Source organism: Tachysurus vachellii, chromosome 21, assembly GCF_030014155.1.
Source record: "Tachysurus vachellii isolate PV-2020 chromosome 21, HZAU_Pvac_v1, whole genome shotgun sequence".
NCBI classification, from domain to species: Eukaryota; Metazoa; Chordata; class Actinopteri; order Siluriformes; family Bagridae; genus Tachysurus; species Tachysurus vachellii.
Genome location: NC_083480.1, coordinates 11,749,539 through 11,771,842, shown reverse-complemented (window position 1 = coordinate 11,771,842; position 22,304 = coordinate 11,749,539). Strand labels below are relative to the sequence as shown.

Genomic DNA, 22,304 nt, shown 5'->3' with positions numbered 1-22,304 from the left:
TTGCTACTATTTTTTAGGACAGTCATAAAATGCATTGCACTACATGTCATACTGGGTATGTGACAAAAAATGTATATAATTTTAAATAAATTTGAAATTAGATAGACAGTGACAGACATGAAGAATCAAAGGTAAAAATTATATACATTTAAGTATATGAATTAAAAGTATATATAAGTTTAAGTATATAAGTATAACAGAAAGTGAGCTATGGAAGAAAAACTATTTTAGAGATTTTTTTTCCCTTGCTGTAACCTTGATCCTGGCTTTATAGTACATGTGTTAGTTCCAATGCTAACTTCAAATAAATAAATCAAATAAGTTATGTGTTGTTACGTGTTCAGATATTCTAAGAATCTCCAAAACTGATTATTACACAGCTTAGTAACTTCTGTTTGCCAGTCAGTGGGTGTACAGTATTTTATTAGCACATTTTGATTTGTTGCATCTGCAGCAAAACAAACCTGGGAAGCTCACTTACACAAACTTACACAAACTTACACAAAAAAGCCATCTCCTTTAGAAAGTTGTTTTGTGTAACCAGTGATGATAAAGGAAGATTATGTTTTTGAATTACCTGTAAGGTGAGTAAAAAATGTTAATTTTTTCTTAACAAAGAAGTGAAGGAAATTGAACCAGAAATTAGTTTAAAATTAAAGTAATTTTATGGTACTTCATGGAGTCCATGCTTGAACTTTTCAAAAGATTTTTAGGGCTTTATTTTCTCTTCCAATTTCAGGATCTCACTTTTTATAGTAAAACCCTTATTTACTGTTGCCAGTAAGATCTGTTTTTAAGTCCAGATCCATGTCCATGCCATGCCACACAGAATATGAAAGGTGCTCGGGGGATCCTTTTGAACTTCCTTTTGAACTTCGGTTTAACGATGAGTCTGAAGTGCATTGACCTCTTTTTCCAGTTAGTGAGTGACATGTTTATTTTAATGTTAGCCATTGAACTTTCCTTTATCTTTGTAAATTTAAAATCCAAAGACCATATTAATTGCGGCTCATCATGTGTAAAGCAGTGAATGTTTTCAGGGAGAATGAGAGTATACTTGGTGATAATGCTCTCCTGTGTTTTTTCAGATTCATTCAGTAAAGGTAGTGTTTTATATTTTATATATATATAATAAATACATATGTGAATTTTTGTATATTGCACACTATTTAGTGCTCTAATGCTATAGCTTTGTGAGTGGCTGGATTGAACTGTGTGTACAAATATTCTGCATTGTTTTACTGTTTTACTTTCTACAGTCCAGGAGCTGAAGGTGGACGTGGACTTTCCGGGAGATGATATTCTGCAGATTTACTCCCCAGATGTCCAGCACCCAGATGTCCAGCATAATATAAAGAAATTATTTCTTGATTTAAAGATTTCTTTATTTAGTAGCATTTATTCATGATATAATCTTAGTAACAGGAAAAAATCTCTCTAGACTGAGATGGATGTCTTGAGATAAATTCTGTCTGCATTTACTGTATCCTGTAATATTTCAGTAAATCTCTTATCGTTGACTTTATTGTTGATATTGGCAGCAGGGAATCATTTCAGCATGACTAACTGTGAGCAAGCTAGCACTGGTTTTCCTGTATGGCACTAATGTGAAGTCTAAATTCATTAAGACATTGCAGTAATTGAACACCCACTAACACTGCTTACATTTAAAGGGCATTTCACTGCTACCTGAAGCACACAGCCACTGGATCCCCATCTAAGGTTGCAAAGCTGAAGGGTGTGACCTCAGGCTTCAAACTCATGCACCAGGGTAAAAAAACCACTCATCGTTTGTAAAGCAGAAGCAGTGAATATTTTTCAGGGAGAATGAGAGTATACGTGGTGATAGTGCTTTCTTGTTTTTTCAGATTCTTTCAGTAAAGGTAGTGTTTTATATATATATATATATATATATATATATATATATATATATATATATATAATATATATATATATATATATATATATACATACAGTGGGTACTGAAAGTATTCAGACCACTTTAAATTTTTCACTCTTTGTTTCATTGCAGCCATTTGCTAAAATCAAAAAAGTTCATTTTATTTCTCATTAATATACACTCAGCACCCCATATTGACAGGAAAAAACAGACATGTACAAATTTTTGCAAAATCTCTAAAAAAGAAAAACTGAAATAATACATGGTCATAAGTATTCAGACCCTTTGCTTAGTATTAAGTAGAAGAACACCTTTGAGCTATGTAAAATAAATACAGATGTGAATTTTTGTATATTGCACACTATTTAGTGCTCTAATGCTATAGTGATACCTCGAGATACGAGTGCATTGACATACGATTTTTTTTTGAGATATAAGCTGTGATTCGACCAAATTTTTGCCTTGAGATACGAACAATTTTTTGAGATACGAGCATCTAAGCCGACACCGCCGAAACAAAAATCCCCAACAACCACGTGTGAGATACAAACATCCCAGAAATAGTTGCAACTGGTCGTGCATCAGCGTTGTTTAATGACACTTGCCTTACACATTTCTGAAAATTTTTAAAAGGGAGGAAGAAACAAACCTCCTTGGACAGGTTTTTATTAAAAGGACCAGCAGGAAAGAGTGACAAAAGGAGGAAAGGAAAGAGTGTTTATTGAGGAAAGAGTGACAAAAAAGGCAAAAACAAGTGAAGGGAAAAGCGATGAAGTAAATTAAGCAAAATTAATTTAAAGAAAACAGAAATTGTAGCAATTAAGTTCAGTTAAGAGAATTTCAGTTAAGTTCAATTTTAGTGAAGTTTAGTTAAGTTGCATTTAAGTGTAAAGTAGCATTAAGAGTGTACAGTAGCGAGTAAGTGAACGAGAGTGAAAGTGTACGTACAAGACAAAATTCCTCAGCCTGTTTACTCCTCCCTCAACCTCCGTGCGCATCTTCCGTTAGCTCAAGTTGTCTGATCTCCAAGGTAAATAACACACTTTATAGTAAAACCAGTTTAATTTTTTAACCTTCTCTTTTATTACTGTATGTTTTCATACAATATTTGTCATTTATAAATACAGGTACTGTACATTTTTCATATTCAAAACACAAAACAACTGGAGTGGAATTTTGCGAGCTGGAACGGATTAATGGGATTTCAATTAATTTAAATGGGGAAAATTGCTTTGAGATACGAGCAATTTGAGATACGAGCAAGGTCACGGAACGAATTAAACTCGTATCTCAAGGTACTACTGTATATTTGTGAGTGGCTGGATTGAACTGTGTGTACTTATTTTACATTAAAATTAATGAATTATTATGAAATTACAAACAGATGTGCAAATACGCTGCATTGTTTTACTGTTTTACTTTCTACAGTCCAAGACCTGAGGGTGGACGTGGACTTTCCTGGAGATGATATTCTGCAGATTTACTCCCCAGATGTCCAGCACTGTCAGCTGGCCTGCACACAACACCCTTCCTGCTTGTTCTTCACGTTTTTACGCTCTGATTGGGACAACGACAACAGGTTCGATTATTTAATTTTATTTACTAGACTCACTCTGAACATGGATCATAGTAATGTAAAGTGTTTTTGTAAATATTTTATATAAACAATAGTATAATATAAAGAAATTATTTCTTGATTTAAAGATTTCTTTAAATCAAGAATCATTTATTATATATATAATAAATACAGATGTGAATTTTTGTATATTGCACACTATTTAGTGCTTTAATGCTATAGCTTTGTGAGTGGCTGGATTGAACTGTGTGTACTTATTTTACATCATAACTAATGAATTATTATGAAATTACAAATAGATGTGCAAATATTTGTCAGGATCCAACCCAGACTTTGGCCACGTGCTTTTGTTTATGTTCTGTGTTCATGTGTCTGCCCCGCCGTTGTCTTGTCCTCCCCGCCTCTGCAAACCTGTTCCTCATGTGTCTAATTGTTGTTAGTATTTAGTCGAGCCACATTTCCTTGAGCAACATGGAATCCTTGTTGTCATTGTAATGTTGTCATCTGTCGTCGTTTGTCTTCCTTTGTCGTCTTGTGTCCTAGTCCGTGTTCTTGTTTTGTGTTTTTTAAGTTATTAAACCTGTTTATTTTTTCGCTGTCCTGCATTTGGGTCTGTTTTTACCCCTGCGTTGCTGACAATATTTTTCATTGTTTTACTGTTTTACTTTCTACAGTCCAGGAGCTGAAGGTGGACGTGGACTTTCCGGGAGATGATATTCTGCAGATTTACTCCCCAGATGTCCAGCACTGTCAGCTGGCCTGCACACAACACCCTTCCTGCTTGTTCTTCACGTTTTTACGCTCTGATTGGGACAAGGACAACAGGTTAGATTATTTAATTTTATTTACTAGACTCACTCTGAACATGGATCATAGTAATGTAAAGTGTTTTTGTAAATATTTTATATAAACAATAGTATAATATAAAGAAATTATTTCTTGATTTAAAGATTTCTTTATTTAATAACATTTATTCATGGTCTGATCTTAGTAACAGGAAAAAATCTCTCTAGACTGAGATGGATGTCTTGAGATGAATTCTGTCTGTATTTAACCTGTAATTCAGTAAATCTCTTATCGTTGACTTTATTGTTGATATTGGCAGCAGGGAATCATTTCAGCATTACTGACTTTTAGTGAAGTCTAAATTCATTAAGACAATGCAGTAATTGAACACCCACTAACACTGCTTACTTTTAAAGGGCATTTCACTGCTACCTGAAGCACACAGCCACTGGATCCCCATCTAAGGTTGCAAAGCTGAAGGGTGTGACCTCAGGCTTCAAACTTATGCACCAGGGTAACAAAACAAGTAAATGCAACATTTTTTTAGTTTGTCATTAAAACACCTGGTGCACCATCACAAGACCCCAAGCTTATTTTTATCTTACAGATGTTTTGTATTAATGCTTTTTTGAGATGTAAATATGCCTGTACTATAAATAATTTTTTTATCTCCACAGATACCTGTTTGTCATCTACATATCAGGACGTAGATTTCACAGGATCAGACTATGTCCAGTTGAACCTAAATACTTTTGATGAGTGCCAGAAGCAATGCACCAGTGATCCAGATTGCAAATTTTTTTCATTTACAGCAATGACCTTCCCACATGCAGAAAACAGGTCAGAAGCATTGTTTTAACATTACTAGACCATGTTTGTGTATATATACACACATTTGTGTGTATATATACACCTTGTAACCACAACCTAAATGTATATTTACTCAGATTTATGAGAGTCTGAACACAGACACACAAGGTGCAATTTTTTCTCATTGTGCAGTAATTGAAGAATTCAGGCAGACCCAGAGGGCAAAAGCTCAATACCAATAACAAACATGGCAAGAAAGAGTTCATTAGCCCCAGGTGTACAATGTTCCAGCAGCCTGTGGACTGGAGAGGCGTTATTTTCCTTCAAGGCTGTAGACCGGCAGGTGCATTCAGGTGCAGGCTGAGATCAGGTGCAGGCTATGCAGAGCAGAGCATCCATTTTGGCTCTAGGGTTGTGCCTGGCCTTATAGGCCCACCGGTGGTACTCAGCCACCACCCACAGAATTTCATGAGGTGGAGTATTCACTAGCCTCCTTGTTGCTCAGGGTGAAGTTGAAGCATGAGTTGAGCATCCCCAGAGAGAAAAGGAGCCGGAATTCAGAACCAGTCCTCAGGCCACTCGTCCAGTATTGCAACTTTCTTGAATATTTGCAGGTAGCCCTCAATGTCTGTTCACTTGATAAGCTGGCATCTGGCATCACAGCTGGAAGAGAGGAGTAATTGTGATGAGAGAGCTTTTTCAGTGCCATGAGCTCTGTTTCTGGATCACAGCTTGCTGCTGCAGACTGGATTCCATCAGGTGGTTGAGCACTTGTTCCATTCCGCTGGGTGCTGTGTGTAAGAAATAAAAAATGTGTGAAAATAAGACAATGAGGGTGAAGATCTTAATGAAGAACAAGAGGTTTATTCCAATGTAGCAGTGACAAAATACATGAAGTACTTTGGGTTCATTGAAGTCAGTAAGAACCCAGGACAAATCATGCTCAAGCATTTTATACAGTACTGTTTTCCCTTTTTGTAGTTTAAATGAGGTTCTGCTTTGAATGTGCATTGAGCAAAAGAACTGAGTGTCTCCCAAATGGCTGGGATACACCTTGTTGTTTAGCCGGCTGTCTTTAAATGTTACTCATGGTCATGTACACCTTGGCTTGGTATTGTTACAATTGTTATCAACCAAATGGTCACTTCAAATGGTAATCACAGTCACGTAGACCCTTTGTTATTGGCGATCCTTGATGTCCTGCTGCCACTCCCATACTAACGATTTAATCAAGTTTATTCAAGATTCAAGAAGCTTTTATTGTCATTTCAACCATATATAGCTGTTGCAGTACATAGCGAAATGAGACGTTTCTCCAGGATGATGGTGCTACATAAAACAAAGACAGGGCTAAAGACTTGTAAGTAGTCCTAGCCACATAAAGTGCAACTGTGCAACCTGGTGCAAACAGTGCAGAATAAGACAAACAAGACAGACAAGACAGTGCAGGACAAAAGAAAGTGCAGGACAAAAGACAGTACAGACAAAATGTTACAAGACAATACAAAAAGTACAAAAAATACAGTACACAAAAGACAATAAACAGTAAACAGAAACAGTGCCGACCAGTGTAAATACCGTAGGTGAATACTGAATGTTCAAACAATATTTCGTGCAGTAACATTAGAATGAACACAGTTTCTTAGCAGCAGGTCCTTGGGATAATATATAGAATTATGCAAAAACCAGCAAATGACTGAAATATTGTATAGTATGTGCAAAAAGGCTGAGATATTGTACAATATGTGCAAAACGGCAGAAATGTTGGACGGTTTGTGCAAAACAGCAAAAAAGTGTGCAAAACAGCATGTAAACAGTTTGATGGATTGTAAGCAGCATGTAAACAGTTTGATGTGTCAGTGTGTGTGTTTTGTGTGGGTCTGTGCAGTCCATACAGATGATGTGTGTATGTTGTGCTTAGTACAGTTCAGTTATTGTGAAGTCTGATGGCTTGTGGGAAGAAACTATTACACAGTCTGGTCGTGAGGGCCCGAATGCTTCGGTACCTTTTTTCCAGACGGCAGGAGGGTGAAGAGTGTGTGTGAGGGGTGTGTGGGGTCATCCACAATGCTGTTGGCTTTGTGGATGCAGCGTGTGGTGTAATGACCATGACCATGACCATGGTGGTCCATGATAGAGGGAAGAGAGACTCCAATGATCTTCTCCGATGTCCTCACTATCCGCTGCAGTTCCCAAACCAGACAGTGATGCAGCTGCTCAGGATGCTCTCAATGGTCCCTCTGTAGAACATGGTCAGGATGGGGGAGGGAGATGTGCCTTTCTCAGCCTTCGTAGGAAGTAGAGACGCTGCTGGGCTGGTGATGGCGCTGGTGTTGAGTGACAAGGTGAGGTTCTCCGCTAGATGAACACAAAGAAATTGGTGCTCTTGATGATCTCTACGGATGATCCGTTGATGTTCAGTGGAGAGTGGTTGCTCTGTGCTCTCCTGAAGTCCACAACCATCTCTTTAGTTTTATCCACATTCAGAGAAAGGTTGTTGGCTCTACACCAGGCAGTTAGTTGTTGCACCCCCTCCCTGTATGCTGACTAGTCGTTCTTGTTGTTGAGACCCACCACGGTCGTGTCATCGGCGAACTTGATAATATGATTCGATCTGTGCATTGCTGCACAGTCGTGAGTCAGCAAGGTGAACAGCAGTGGTCTGAGCACGCAGCCCTGAGGGGCTCCAGTGTTCAGTGTGGTGGTGCTGGAGATCCTGTTCCCGATCCGGACTGACTGAGGTCTCCCAGTCCGGAAGTCCAAGATCCAGTTGCAGAGGGAGGTGTTTAGTCCCAGCAGGCTCAGCTTCCCAATCAGGTGCTGAGGGATGATTGTATTGAATGCTGAAATAAAAAATATGAACAGCATTCATACATAAGTGTCTTTATTGTCCAGGTGGGTGAGGGCTAAGTAGAGGGCTGTGGCAATGGCATCGTCTGTGGAGCAGTTTGGACGATACGCGAACTGTAGGGGGTCCAGTGAGGGTGGTAGCTGGGTCTTGATGTGCCTCATGACGAGCTTCTCGAAGCACTTCATAACTATGGGTGTGAGTCCAACAGGACGATAGTCATTGAGGCAAGACACTGTAGACTTCTTTGGGACAGGAACAATGGTGGTAGTTTTGAGGCAAGTAGGAACAACAGCGCTGCTCAGGGAAATGTTGAAGATGTCTGTAAAGATATCCACTATCTGTTCTGCACATTCCCTGAGCACCCTGCCAGGGATGTTATCTGGTCCAGCAGACTTCCATGGGTTAACTCTGCATAGAGTTCTCTTCACGTCGGCCGTGGATAGACAGAGTATCTGGTCGTCAGGAGGAGGGATGGTCTTCCTTGCCGCTACGTTGTTCTGCACCTCAAACCGAGTGTAGAAGTCGTTCAGCGCATCTGGGAGGGAGGCGTCGCTATCACAAACAGGTGAAACTGTCTTGTAGTTCGTGATTGCTTGTATGCCCTGCCACATGCGCCGGGTGTCCCCGCTGTCTTGGAAGTGGCTGTGGATTGTCTGGGGGTGTGCACGCTTTGCCTCTTTGATGGCTCGGGACAGTTTGGCCCTTGCTGTACTTAGGGCCGCCCTGTCCCCTTTTCTGAAGGCTAGGTCTCTAATCCCCAGCAGCACACGCATGTTAGCAGTCATCCACGGCTTCTGGTTGGAGTGTGTGGTGATGGTCTTGGAGACGGTCAAGTCATCAATGCACTTGTCGATGTAATTGGTCACTGTTGACTTGTACTCCTCCAAGTTGACGGCGTCACCGTTGGTTGCAGCCTCCCTGAAGATGTTCCAGTCAGTGCACTCAAAGCAGTCCTGAAGAGCAGAGGTGGCTCCTGTTGGCCAGGATTTCACCTGCTTCAGAACCGGTTTTGAACCGAGTGGTCTGTATGCTGGAATTAGTATAACAGGGATGTGGTCTAAGTAGCCGAAGTGGGGGTGGGGCTCTGCACGGTACGTGCCGGGAATGTTTGTGTAAACAAGATGCAAAGTCCAAATGTTGATGGAATTTAGGGAGCACTGACTTGAGATTTGCATGAGTGAAATCTCCGGCGATGATAAACAGTCCATCGGGGGGTGAACATTCTGTAGGTCGCTAATAGCTCCGTATAGCTTACTTAGCGCCTCTTTAGCATTAGCGCTAGGAGGAATGTAAACTCCGACAATGTAAACAGTAGTAAATTCCTGTGGTAAATAAAATGGCCTGCATCTAACAGTCACAAACTCCACTGACAATGAGCAGTAAGTAGAAATAAGCACAGAGTTCTTGCACCATTCCGTGTTGATATAACCACACACACCACCACCGTGTGTCTTACCGTGCAGAGCTGCATTTCTGTCGGCTCTAAATGAAGTTAGCCCGTACAGCTGAATGGCGGTGTCCGGAACTCTGTCGCTGAGCCACGTCTCCGTGAAAACAAACATGCAGCAGTTTCTAATCTCTCTCCGTGTAGAGCGTTCGAGTCGGATATAGTCCAGTTTATTGTCCAGGGAGCAAACATTGGCTAGTAGAATGGACAGGAGAGCCGGCCGGCTAGGGTTTGTTTTTAGCCTAGCATGGACACCCGCCCGCTTACCACGCTTCCGCTTCCTCACGCACCGCTTTCGGCGTCCCCTCCCCTGGTCTCCGATATCAGGCGACACTGAGGACTGGAGGCCTGGTCTCCGCAGCAAGCCGAGGTCACGAAGCCTATCCAGTACATCATCGTGCAGGTTGGTTGTTGCACTATTTTTGTACTTTATTAGTTCCTGGTGGTTTATACATGAACACAGCTGTCTCTGGTGTCCATGTACAAGCAGTAGTCGGGCTAAAAAGCACAAATAAAACCTTAAAAAAAATGTAAATACACCATATTAAATCCGGAGTGACCGCTGCATGCTACTGCCGCGCCGCCATTTTGGTTTTGAATTCGAATTGGTATTCATTTAGAGTTCTAAACGTATTTATGATACGTAAGCCTTTTTAAGAATAAGCTCTTTTTGATATGTATCTTGAAGTGGAATCTGGGTGCATTTATCTGATTTTGGCCGTGAAGCATAACATCACTTAATACAGATCACACCTCCCATCTTGTGCAGGTGCATCCTTTCATGGTCATCCTTTCATTATGACACAATTACATTAACATGTTATATAATAACATTTTATATATATATATATATGTATTGGTAACTCAAAATCAAATTCTGGGATATCGTCCTCAAAGCCTAGTTGTTCCTCTGGATTTAATGACATTGACTATAGGGTGAAATTTACATATGGAAACATAATGAATTTTTTACTTTTGTGGCACAGCTTGTGAAGTGAATCTCTGCATGGTCTCACCCAGTGAGCAGACCATGGACCCTCATGTTGGTAATTCTTTACCATGGTTTCATCACTAATTTCAAATTTGTGATGGTGCACATTCTGACCAGAATGCATTTTGTTTTTCTGTTCTTGACAAATTTGTTGAGTGGCTTGATGGAAAAATAACAGGCAAGGAGTTACACTGATTCTTGAGCTCCTTTCTCTGTCTGTTTACTGTATCCTGTAACTGGTTTAAATCAGTTTTGGGGCCTGTGCTCTTAAGGGAAAATTTGCATTCCCTTGAAATATGTTGCTCTTTGCCACATGAATAACACACCAGGAGGTTATCAGGGTTATGAGAGGGTAGTCTTTCCTCTTTATCAACAGCAGCGTAGTTCTCTTTTTTCCAGGGAACCTTGTGACCACTATTCTGATAGGGCTTTCTAACACCTACTGCTGACACACAATGGGATCTTTTTGAGTTAGCATTGCTGTTGAAAAACTGTCATTTTAACAATGATGTCATTATAATCAGAGAGATGGGTTACAAACATTGACACAGCAGAATGGGTGAGTGGGTCACATTTGTTAATCAAAGCAGATTTAAAACTGACATAATTTAAGTGATGTTAGGATTGCCACAAAAAGTTTTAAATGTCTCCAATAATCACTCAGAAAATGCCATGGGGTGCTCCCCTTTCTTCATGTACACATCAGATATTTTATCCCAGTCAACTGACATTACATCTACAGTAGGACTTCAATCAGTGCCTGTTTCCTCTCTAACTTATTGGCAGTTCTAGTTTTGACTTTCTGATTTAACGCTCCAGACAAAGTGTCAGACAAACACATAGTTAACAATACACATGCATCACCATCTGTAAATTTGGAAATGTCAGCATATTGCTCGAAAACCTTTAGAAAATCTAACGGATCTTGTTTGGCAGGATCGAATTTACCAATACTTTTAATCACAGCTTCTAATTCATTGAGATTAAACCCTCTGACCACAGGTCATTGGTTCCTCCGCTATTTCATTGGCACGCATAGTTGTAGTCAAGTGAATTGGAGGTATAGGAAATCTTACTGTACAGTCAGAGTATTGACTACTGACTGACTGAGAATCTCTTTCATCACTGTCTAGCATTTCAGGAACATGATTACACAACATGCCACATACAGATGTCTTACTGGTGCTAGTTTCAGTTGTGCCATTTTTTATCAAGAATTGACAAGCAACCTTTGCTTCCTCCAAATCTTTGAACAATGTTTCCATGGATAAACCTTTTTGTTCTTTCCAGAGTATTTCACTAGTCTGGTAATCTCTTTTAGAGATTATCCCATCATCTAGTCTAGATTGCAGTTTCTCATTTTCAGCCTTTAATGCATTTAAAGTCTTTCTAGTGACTTTGTACGATGCAATAACTGCTTGCAGTGCATTGGCAATTTTTGCTTTTTTGTTCTTGGGCATTTTAGGATCATTTTCAAACTTAGAAATAGCCCACTCATACGGTTTATCAACAATGTTCTCTATTCCATCAAACATTCCCTGAGAACCATGCTTAGAGATGTACCTAACAATCAGCTGTTCTATTTTAACAAACTCAAAACCTTCCTTAAATCTATACACAGTTTCTGTGACTACAGGCTATCTAGTTAACCGTTAGTCTATATATTCACAGCTCCAGTACTTTGGACGCAAATGAACAAAACAGCCACAATACGTCAGGCTTTTGAACTCAAAATTCTCACTGCTTTGGACACAGACACACTCCCTCTGGCCTCGAGTTTAACCTCAGTAACACTCACAAACAATAACAATCACAAAAATACAGTTTATAATGTAACATTATTGGGTTTCTTTGTGTTAAAACCTAACAGTCTACTTAATCACAGTACATGGACTTAAAAGTTAAGTTTAAAACAATGTCTCAGTCTGTCGGACAACACCACAAAACCTCGGGTTAATGCTTTAAACTCTGCAGAGCCGCGGTGCGTCGGGCCCTTTACACTATCACTGCTTCAGTTACTTTAGAAACACTTTTAGCTATGATTCAACCGGCACACTGTGTCTGGCTGATTCAGTTACGTTAGAATCTTAACAGAATTAAACAAACACACAACAAGTTTCAGTTACTTTAGAAACAACAATTCAAATAAAACTCTGTCACCGCACTGCATGCATCGGGTTAATTCAGTTCCATTAGAATCCTAAACAGAAATGTACAGAATAGGCTTAACAACTCCTCGTGCTCATGATCAATAAACTCTACTCTATGTTCTATTCTACCCTAAAACATTTCTTTGCTAGGCTTTTTTAAACGAGAGGGTTCCCTGAATCAAGAAGAAAAATCCTCTCTTTTTCCTTTTCCCCACTTTTTTTTTGGAATCCCTCCTGGCTGGCTCACCAATGTAAGAAATAAAAATGCGTGGAAAAAGACAATGAGGATGAAGATCTTAATGAAGAACAAGAAGTTTATTCATAGCAGTGACAAAATATACGAAGTACTTTGGGTTCATCTGAGTCAGTAAGAACCCAGGACAAATCATGCTCAAGCATTTTAATACTGTTTTCCCTTTTTGCAGTTTAAATGAGGTTCCACTTTGAATGTGTATTGAGCAAAAGAACTGAGTGTCTCCCAAATGGCTGGGCTACACCTTGTTGTCTAGCTGATTGTCTTTAAATGTTACTCTTGGTCACGTACACCTTGGCTTGGTATTGTTACAATTGTTATCAACCAAATGGTCACTTTAAATGGTAATATGTAGATACTTTGTTAGTTGCGATCCTTGATGAGTTCTAAACGTATTACCTTATGATTTGTAAGCCTTTTTAGGAATAAGCTCTTTTTGATGTGTATCTTTGAGTAGAATCTGGGTGCATTTATCTGTAATTTCTTACGTGTTTGTGCCTGCATCATCCACCAGTGTGGCTACTCAGAGCCACGAGAGGCTGAACACTGACACACAATGAGGCAGACTGGCATTAACAAAGGCACAATTTATTCTTACAGAGCAGTTATTGGAAAACTTAGGCAGACCCAATGAGTTGGAGACTGGCAGTGTGTGGCAAGATCAGGCGCTGGCTTCTTCTTCTTCAGCAGTTTTCCTGGGCAAATCTGTGTCAGAGAGCAGAGAACGGGCATTTGTTTCTGCCTCTGACCTCTCTGGAGGTGCTGCTCCCCATGCAGCGCATGTGGCTTCTCCCTAAGGGTGGGGAGGTAGCAGCTGCTACCCACCTCACCGCAATGTGCCCCCAGCTGTCCAAAACATATGTGGTGCTGAATCTCTGCTATCCATTCATCCCCACTGCAGAAGTAGCGGAAGCAGTGGAAAAGGGGTGTTTTAAGGTGGTGGTGTTTGCTCTGCCGCCACAATGTGTATAGATATACAGTACAGTAGATAGATATTCAGTAGAATTTTATTTTTACAGCTAGTAAAATACTAGCTTTAGCTTTACTATTTCAGACCAGTATCACTCAAGCTTTATTAATCATATTTTTTAATAATAAGAAAGAAAAGTTTTTGGACACAGGCAAAGTATGTTTATTACTATTAAAAAAATTTAAGCCTGTTTAAAGAAAAAAAAGATAATGAGCCATTCATTCACTGTAAGAGAAAGCTCTTTTTGCTGAGCTGAATCACTTGATTTCACTTACTGAAAAATCAGAATTCCTGGCACTAAGTAATTAACTTCTGATAAATGCACTTAAACTGAACAGTGATATGACCCACTGTGTGTATCCTTGTGCATTTTACTAGTTAAATTTGGTGATCTCTGTGCAGGAAAAAGTGCTTCCTAAAATTTCGCTGGACTTTTCCAACACCATCAGTACTCATAATAACACCCGGTCTTGTATCAGGGTTTTCAGATTCATTGCAAAAAGAAGGTAAACAATTTCTTTCATGATAAATTCAATTCTATAAAGGATAAAATATATCATTAACATAAATTTTTTTCTTTCGAACTCATCATAGAATGTAAGGAGGAGATCTTTGCTAACATTGAGAATGACATTGAGAACATCCCTGCTGTCTCACCTCAACACTGTCAGTTTTTGTGTAGCACACATCCCCGCTGCACACATTTCACCTACACAACCTCCAAATATTCTACGAAGCCTGGGTAAGTGCTAGAAAATGAATGAGGTCTTGGGTAAAAGCAATAAAAAAATAATTAAAAATGTGTAGTAAAATGGTGTTCATTTTATAAAAGTTGTGAAGTAAATACAGAGTAATAATTGTTACTTTTCATATTATAACATGGCATTCTCCTATTTTCCTTAGTACACTTTACTGTAAATTGCACTTGAATAATTTCTTTGACTATAAATGACCAGTTTGTACTTTAACTTAAGTTATAATTTCTCAGTATTTTTTCCATTTTGTCTGAGAAAAAAGTGAAATGGATCACAAAAGCATGAAAGTCAATATTCAAATGACCCAAATATTTTAAAATTATATATTATATATTATTTTTAAGTATTATTTCAAATGATTTTTATTTATTATTATTATTATTATTATTATTATTATTATTATTATTATTATTATTATTATATTTTTCTCCACAGGATCAACATGCATTGTTTCCTAAAGCATACAGACAGTGTAAGTGAGCTAGAGCTGGTAAAAGAAGAAGAACTTTTTTCTGGATTTCCAACACGAAATTGCACGCCCTCAAATGGTTAGATTTTTTTTCTACTTTCTATTTTGTACATGAAAAGATGTTACAGTTTAATACACTTTATTCTCAATGTTCTTCCAAAGTTTGGGCAACAGAACGCTGTGAAGGCCTGCACTTCTTTGGACATGATTACCATGACTTTAAAACAGATACATCTGAGATCTGTCAAGAAAGGTGCACAAACAATCCAGACTGCCATTTTTACACTTATGTCCTACCTTCTCACCATGATGAGAATATCAGGTAAATATAATCTCTATCATAGTGTAGATGTCAAAGGTAATTACTTAATAAGCAGAAAAAATAACATAATTTATTTGATTACAAAATTATAATCCTTAAAATTGAATAACAATGGCTTACTCATTTATTTGTGTGTGTTAGTTTTTACACATGCATTAATGTCCTTGTTTGTGTTATTTTAGGCATATATGTTATTTGAAGCAAGTCATGACTCTACCCAGACCTGAAAAGGTGGTGTACAATTATGGTGTGACATCTGGCTTCTCTCTAAGGGACTGTAAATCTAGTGGGAATTAATCTACTGCCCACATTGCTATGTTCCTTTAAGTGTTATAAAAACAGTAAAAGTCTTGAGTCTAGGCCAGAAAGATACAATGACATGCAATATAGGACTATTGATTTTGATGATTGGTTGTTGAAAGCTATGGTAATCTGTGACTGTTTTCTGGAAACAATGGTGTTCATTGACTGGTGATGTATCTACTGGTGAATGTACTGTTTCTAACCAGCAGCTGTGATGTGAGTTAGAGGGTCATCAAACTTGCAGTACAGTTATTAAAATCTGTTCAAACCATCACTAGATTTGTCATTTTGCTTTTTTTTTTAAACTAACATCACTAATTAGGGGAGCAAGTCACCTAATCACATCATTGGCAACAGTGTTCACGGAAGAACCCAAGAGTCTGTGGTCTCTTTGGTTGAAATGATCCTCTGAGGTGACTGAAGCGACTGTGGCAAGGAAAAACGCCCTTAGATGGAAGAGGAAGAAACCTTAAGAGTAACCGGACCCAAAATGGAACCACCTGCATTTGGGTGTCACTGGAGGATGTGATTATAAATTTTTATAAACACCATGTACATTTAAATTTCCTGCAGATTCTAAATTAATATTGTGACAAGGAAAAAGTTCAGAACTTTGAAATTCTGATACAAATCCTGATGAACTATGAAACAATTTTATCCTTCATCTGCATATAGTATAAAAGAATCTGATTAAATGGTGATTAACAACATACCTGAAATTCTATTTGCATTTGACGAAATTTCCTGGGGACTGTCTGACAATTCTGAGGAGATAGTAGCAAGTAGCAAAGCTCCAAGAGAAAACAGCAGGGATTTTGTAGATTGAGTGTTTTACAAGACACTCTTCAACCATGTAAGAGTAAGGAAGGCTTGAATTTGGCTTTACTGAAGGCTGACTTACCATTTACCGTTCAGCTTTCAATGAATAGCACAGATGTTCAAAATGAACCTGAGCTGTTATATGTCTGTGAAATCATTTGTGTCCTATCTTTTCTTTTGTCACTCATGCGGACCAGACAGCTCTGCATGTGAAAGATTTGAGTTGAGTTGAGTTTTGTTTTTTTCATTCACAGTACGTAGTAATGTTGTAGTACATTCACATTTATAGTACAAATGCCATGTGAACCGTTAGATGCTACATTGTTGTACAGACTCTTAGAAGACAAATTTTTTATCTATATCATATCCAATTTCATTACTATTATGCACATCTAAATAACATTTTAAAAATTTTTTATTTGTTAATATATAATTAAATTATTACATTTTGGGTATTTAAATATGTTCAGATTTAACAGTCTTTGATCGCTAAATGGTTTGTGGCATCCTTGTGTGTTCTGCTCTGAGATTCACTGCCATTCTCTGAAGACTCTGTCCTATGCCCCTCCCCATGGGGAAGCTGGCCTTGTGTTACTGCGGTGGCCAAAGATTGAAGCTGCCCTGAAAATGCAATAAATGGCAGGCAAGATGAGTTTTGCATGTACACACACACAACCACACACACTACAGGGAGTCTTAAATTATGCAACAAAATGCACAGGCACACACTCTCCTACCCACATCCAGCATGCCACTTGTCCAGACCCACTTGTTGCCATGTGGATCCACGCTTCAGCCCTCTCAAACACAGAGTCTCACCACAGCTGAGAACAAACAAACACACACACACACACACACACACACACACACACACACACACACACACACACACACTGACATCCCATATTCTGTATGTGCAAATATGTTCCTTTTGAAATATAACCTCTTAAAGAAACCATAGTCTAAAAACAATAACCCCCAAATTAAAAACATGCATCCTTTCATGTATTCAAACGGATTTTTAGTTCCTCTTCTTGAGAGAATAATATGCTAATGGTCCTGCTTGAAATACAGAACGCTTGAAGAATTTGAGGGAAAAAATTACCCACATTATAAAGTATTTGAATAATTGAGAGAGCACGCACAGTTTCCCAACTGCATTTGATGTTTTAATAAAACATTTTATATGAGGAGGCAATAAGAAGAAAGAGAACAGAGGAAAGAAAAGAAAGAGAGTGATCACTGCTCCAAGAGATTAGATTGTTTGGTTTAAGGATCCTAAGTGATTTTACAGACACTTACATTCTAACTTACAAAAGAAATAAAATAAAATAGAAGACATTCCCGTGGTCATATATTGCAATGGCAGACCATTCACTGTCTGACCAGTCACACAGATAAATGCATGTGGGGACAAAAACACACGTAAGTTGCAGTGGAGCAGTATACCCTTCTGCAATAAATTACAATTCACACCAAAGCAACAAGCAGTCCAGCAACTAAAGCACTCCCTCTACTGCATGCACCATTTACACACACCAGCGAGGCAGCTTTCTGCAAATAGACACAAATATTCAGAACGTATTATCATGGGAAGAAAGTACCTGAGTAGTTTTGAGGACTTGGAGGGCATATTTACTGTATAATTTGCTTCAAGTCAATTCAAGTCAAGTCAAGAAGCTTTTATTGGCATTTCAACCATATATAGCTATTGCAGTACACAGCAAAATTAGATGTTTCTCCAGGTCTGTGGTGCTACATAGAACAAAGACAGAGCTAAGGACTTAGTAAGTAGTCCTAGCCACATAAAGTGCATCTGTGCAACCTGGTGCAAACAGTGCAGGACAAGACAAAAATAAGAGAAAAGACACAAAAATACAAGACAATACACAAAAGATACACAATAAACAAAACCAGTGCAGACCAGTGTAAATACTGTATGTTGAACACAGTATTGTAGCAGCAGTTACATGAGATATTGTGTGCCAAACAGCAATCAACTGAAATGTGAGACAGCATGTGCAAACTGCAAAAACAGTGTGCAAACCAGCATGTAAACAGTTTGATGGATGTATATTGGAAAGAATATGTACTGTATGTGAATTTGTGTATGTCTGTGCAGTCCATACAGTTGATGTGTGTGTGTGTGTTGTGCTCAGTACAGTTCAGTTCAGTTATTAAGGCATCTGATGGCTTGTGGAAAGAAACTGTTACTCAGTCAGTCCAATGCTTCAGTACCTTTTTCCAGACAGCAGTGAGAGGGGTGTGTGGGGTCATCCACAATGCTGTTGGCTTTGATCCTGGCTATGCAGTTCATGTGTTTGTTCCAATGCTAATTCCATATAAATCCTACAAACACTCAACTTGCAGTTAGTAGATATCTTGTAGATGATCTTATAAACAAACAATGTCTCTACCATGTACAAGTCTCTATGTATCTAGTGGCATAGTCCTAAAGGTGGAGAAAGCGCACTAGTTGTGAAGTTGTTCCATCAACAAAATGTGACTTGGCTGTATATAAAAGTCTTTGGTTTGCATTTCTGCTGTCTTGCATTTCTGTCAAACAGAACGCCAGAACGTTGAGCAGTATTTGGCTGTACCAGCTATTGTGAAAAGGAAAAGCAATTTTCCTTTCAAAGATAATTAAATTGTTACGCAAAATAAAGTTGCAGTAGTAAACAACTAAGTGTTTACATACATTTTGATTGGATTCTCTAGCTGTTTAATCAAGTTTACTGCTGCTTAATCAGCAGTGTTAAATTAACATTAACAACAATAACAACAGTATGTCACTTGGTTTCACAATGTTTTTCACAGTTGCATAGTTTTGACTTTCATAGTGTCATGACATAATTTTTATCAGTTTCTTCACTAGATAGATTAGTCTTTTTATTTATTATTTGATCATTTAACAAAGTACCAATAGCTCAATGTGATTAATACAGTGAATTTACAAGTCAACACTAACACACTTATGGAAATAATTAACTACATTCAGTTCCAGGGCTTTATTGACCATTGAACAAGGACCAGTGAGAGCATTAGAGATCCATCTGAGAAGGATTGAAATAGCAGTTGTTAATGTAGATGGACCATCAGATTTGGCACATCGTTTATCCAAACATGAAATGACTGAAGATAACCTTTTTTTAGTTATAAAATTAAAAATGGTACAAAAACATTTTTTCTTATTTTTCTTTTATCACTAAAATGCAATGTCCAAAAAGTTGTTTTTTGTAAGTTCTGTTTTTGAGGTTTCTGTTAGGTATCTGTAAAAAAAAATACCATGGACTTTTCTTAGAGTGTGTGTGTGTGTGTGTGTGTGTGTGTGTGTGTGTGTGTGTTTGTGTGTGTGTATATATGAGTCTATAATATTTATATGTCTATATATTTATAGTCTATATGTCTATTTCTATTTTTATAATATTTTTATTTTACAATATTATAAATTGTCTATAAAATTTAATGTCATTTCTGTTTTTTCAAACTGTAAAAAATGTTTTTGGTATTATTTTCAGGTATTGGTTTCAGTAATACAGTTATATACTGAAGCTGTTATATAGTGTCAGAGCCACAGAGCTCATAGTATGTATACTGAAAGCTGACTGTTCTATGCATACTGGCAAAATAACAATAACTAGATTACTGTTTTGGTTTTTTTGTTAATGCCCTGACTGCATCTTTTGTACAGTATATGTACTCTCTCCATCTTTGAACTCTCTGAGTGGAGCATAGACTAGCGCTCCTAGTGGTGAGTCTCGGAATTGTCAACTGAGCGGCTTACCCACTTATTATTATTATTATTATTATTATTATTATTATTAAGAGTGATGAATTATTGACGCAGCCATTAAGGCACACTGCACTGCACAAAGATAAAGAGAAATAAATGTGATAATGCAGAACCTGTGTTTTTCTGTGCTTTGAACCCTCTAGAAAATAACAATGGGGATAAGCTCTGTTTTTATTGTCTCAGTATTTGTAATAATCGTCACCATCATCAGAGAGGAAGATACTGGACGCACAGTAATGCTGACCAAGCAAGCTCGCTTATTGAATCTAGATCCCATTTGAAACACAGCCTATGAAGGCTGCTATCTGTACTACATGTGATGGAATGAAGCTGAATGCTTGTTATGAGAATGTTGTGATTAATTGTCACATTATGAGCACAGGAAAGTCTTTGTTATTACACCAATAGTTTTTGGAACGTACCAGTTCACAGTATTCCCCAACTCATACTATGAGTGTATTCCATCAAAGACTTTAAAATGTGGCCAATTTTTTCCTTAAACAATTAAGCAATGCATGATGGTGGTGTTGACAACGAGTCTTGTATAACAAACAGTACATGGTATTCCCTCAAGAAGAAGGGCAATTAAAGTGTTTGTCTGAACATCAAAGAGCAACATATTAGAGTGATTTGAAGTGATCCCTTTGAATGCATGAAAGGATGCATGTTTTTGGTTTTGGGGTAATTTTTTGTTTATGTTTTTTGGAGTTTATATATCAAAAAGAGCACGCTTACACATATAAGATGTCTGTGTGTATTTGCATGTGTGTATTTGTTCTCAGCTGTGGTTGGACTCTGTGTCTGTGAGGGCTGAAGTGTGGATCCACAAGGCAGAATTGGGCTGGACAAGTGGCATTCTGGATGTGGGCAAGAAAGTGTGTGCCTGTGCGTTTATGTTGCAGTATGTTTGGACTCCGTCTCGTGTGTGTGTGTGTGTGTGTGTGTGTGTGTGTGTGTGTGTGTTTATGAGAATATTCTCTGGCCTGCCATTCTTATGGCAGCAGCAGAGTCATGGCTGCCACCGCAGCTTCCAGCTTTGGCCACCGCAGTCACACAAGGCCAGCATTCCCACGGGGAGGGGCACAGGCCAGAGACTTCAGACAGAGTAATAGAGTAGTAGTGAATCCCAGAGGAGGAGACACAAGCATGCCACGCAGCATCTAAGCAATCAAAGACTGATGCTTCTGAACATTTTCCAACATGCGTCCAATTTTATACTATCAAATCTTTCAAAATTAAAGCATTAGGATTCACATAATGGTAATAAAATAATCCATTATGCCTTCGAAGCACGTGGAATATGTTTATTTAGAACATATGATTCAGAGAAAATGCATGTTAGAATCATGTATTGCTCAATGTCATGCAAATTCAAAGTCACCCTCCTGTAAAACCTTCCTCTTACATGTGTCTTATGGAAAACTTAATCTAAAAGATCACTGATGTTTTCTCATAGGTCCACTTTAAAAAAAAAATTATAGAGATGAGATATTCACCCGTTTGAAGTCTGGATATGCAGAAACAAGAGACACATACAGACACACATCCTTATCTTACTCAAACAGGAACTCAAAGTAAATACAAATAAATCAATAGTTCAGGTTTTTTTAATTAACATTAAACATGTTCATTAAAAAAAATTTGATGGATGAATTTATTCTGTTATTATACTTGGTATTGTCTGGTCAACTTCCACATCCACACTGAATTGTCAAAATGTTTGTATTTTATCCAACAATGTCAAAAGGTGTCCTTGTCAGAATGTTATTGTAACGACGGGAAACAGAGCGGACCCAAACGCAGGATAGCATAAATCAAAATAGGGTTTAATAACAGAAAACATGAAACAGGCCGCAGACTAGACAGGACAAATCACAGTAGATGCCGCGCTGCACGAAGCAACGCGGCACAGTTAAATACAAGAAGACAATGACACAATAAGGATCAGGTGTGATGACAGGGAGGAGCAGACGAAGGCGGGGCAGACACGTGACGAGAAACATAAACAGATGCACGTGGCCAGAGTCCGGGCAGAGTCCTTACAGTTATTCTGATGAGGGTTTGACAAAAACATTTTTTACAATGCATCTGTGTCTGAAGAAAATAACA

General features: G+C 38.2%; 1 protein-coding gene across 1 annotated transcript; it reads left to right on the top strand.

The window, feature by feature from the left end:
- Positions 1–1,423: 1,423 nt before the first annotated feature.
- Positions 1,424–15,867, top strand: LOC132837580 (coagulation factor XI-like). The gene is made up of 10 exons (XM_060857329.1): positions 1,424–1,568; positions 1,674–1,771; positions 4,151–4,301; positions 4,679–4,788; positions 4,940–5,102; positions 14,137–14,240; positions 14,329–14,476; positions 14,925–15,037; positions 15,121–15,280; positions 15,463–15,867. Exons 2-10 carry the CDS (start codon positions 1,762–1,764, stop codon positions 15,575–15,577), a joined length of 1,074 nt encoding a protein of 357 aa, XP_060713312.1. The 5' UTR covers positions 1,424–1,568; positions 1,674–1,761; the 3' UTR covers positions 15,578–15,867.
- The last annotated feature ends 6,437 nt before the right edge of the window (positions 15,868–22,304 follow it).

Coding starts and splice junctions, on each gene's coding strand:
- LOC132837580 (XM_060857329.1), top strand. Junction 4,789..4,939: donor GCACCAGGGTAACAAAACAA/GTAAATGCAACA, acceptor TTATCTCCACAG/ATACCTGTTTGTCATCTACA. Junction 14,477..14,924: donor AAATATTCTACGAAGCCTGG/GTAAGTGCTAGA, acceptor TTTTCTCCACAG/GATCAACATGCATTGTTTCC.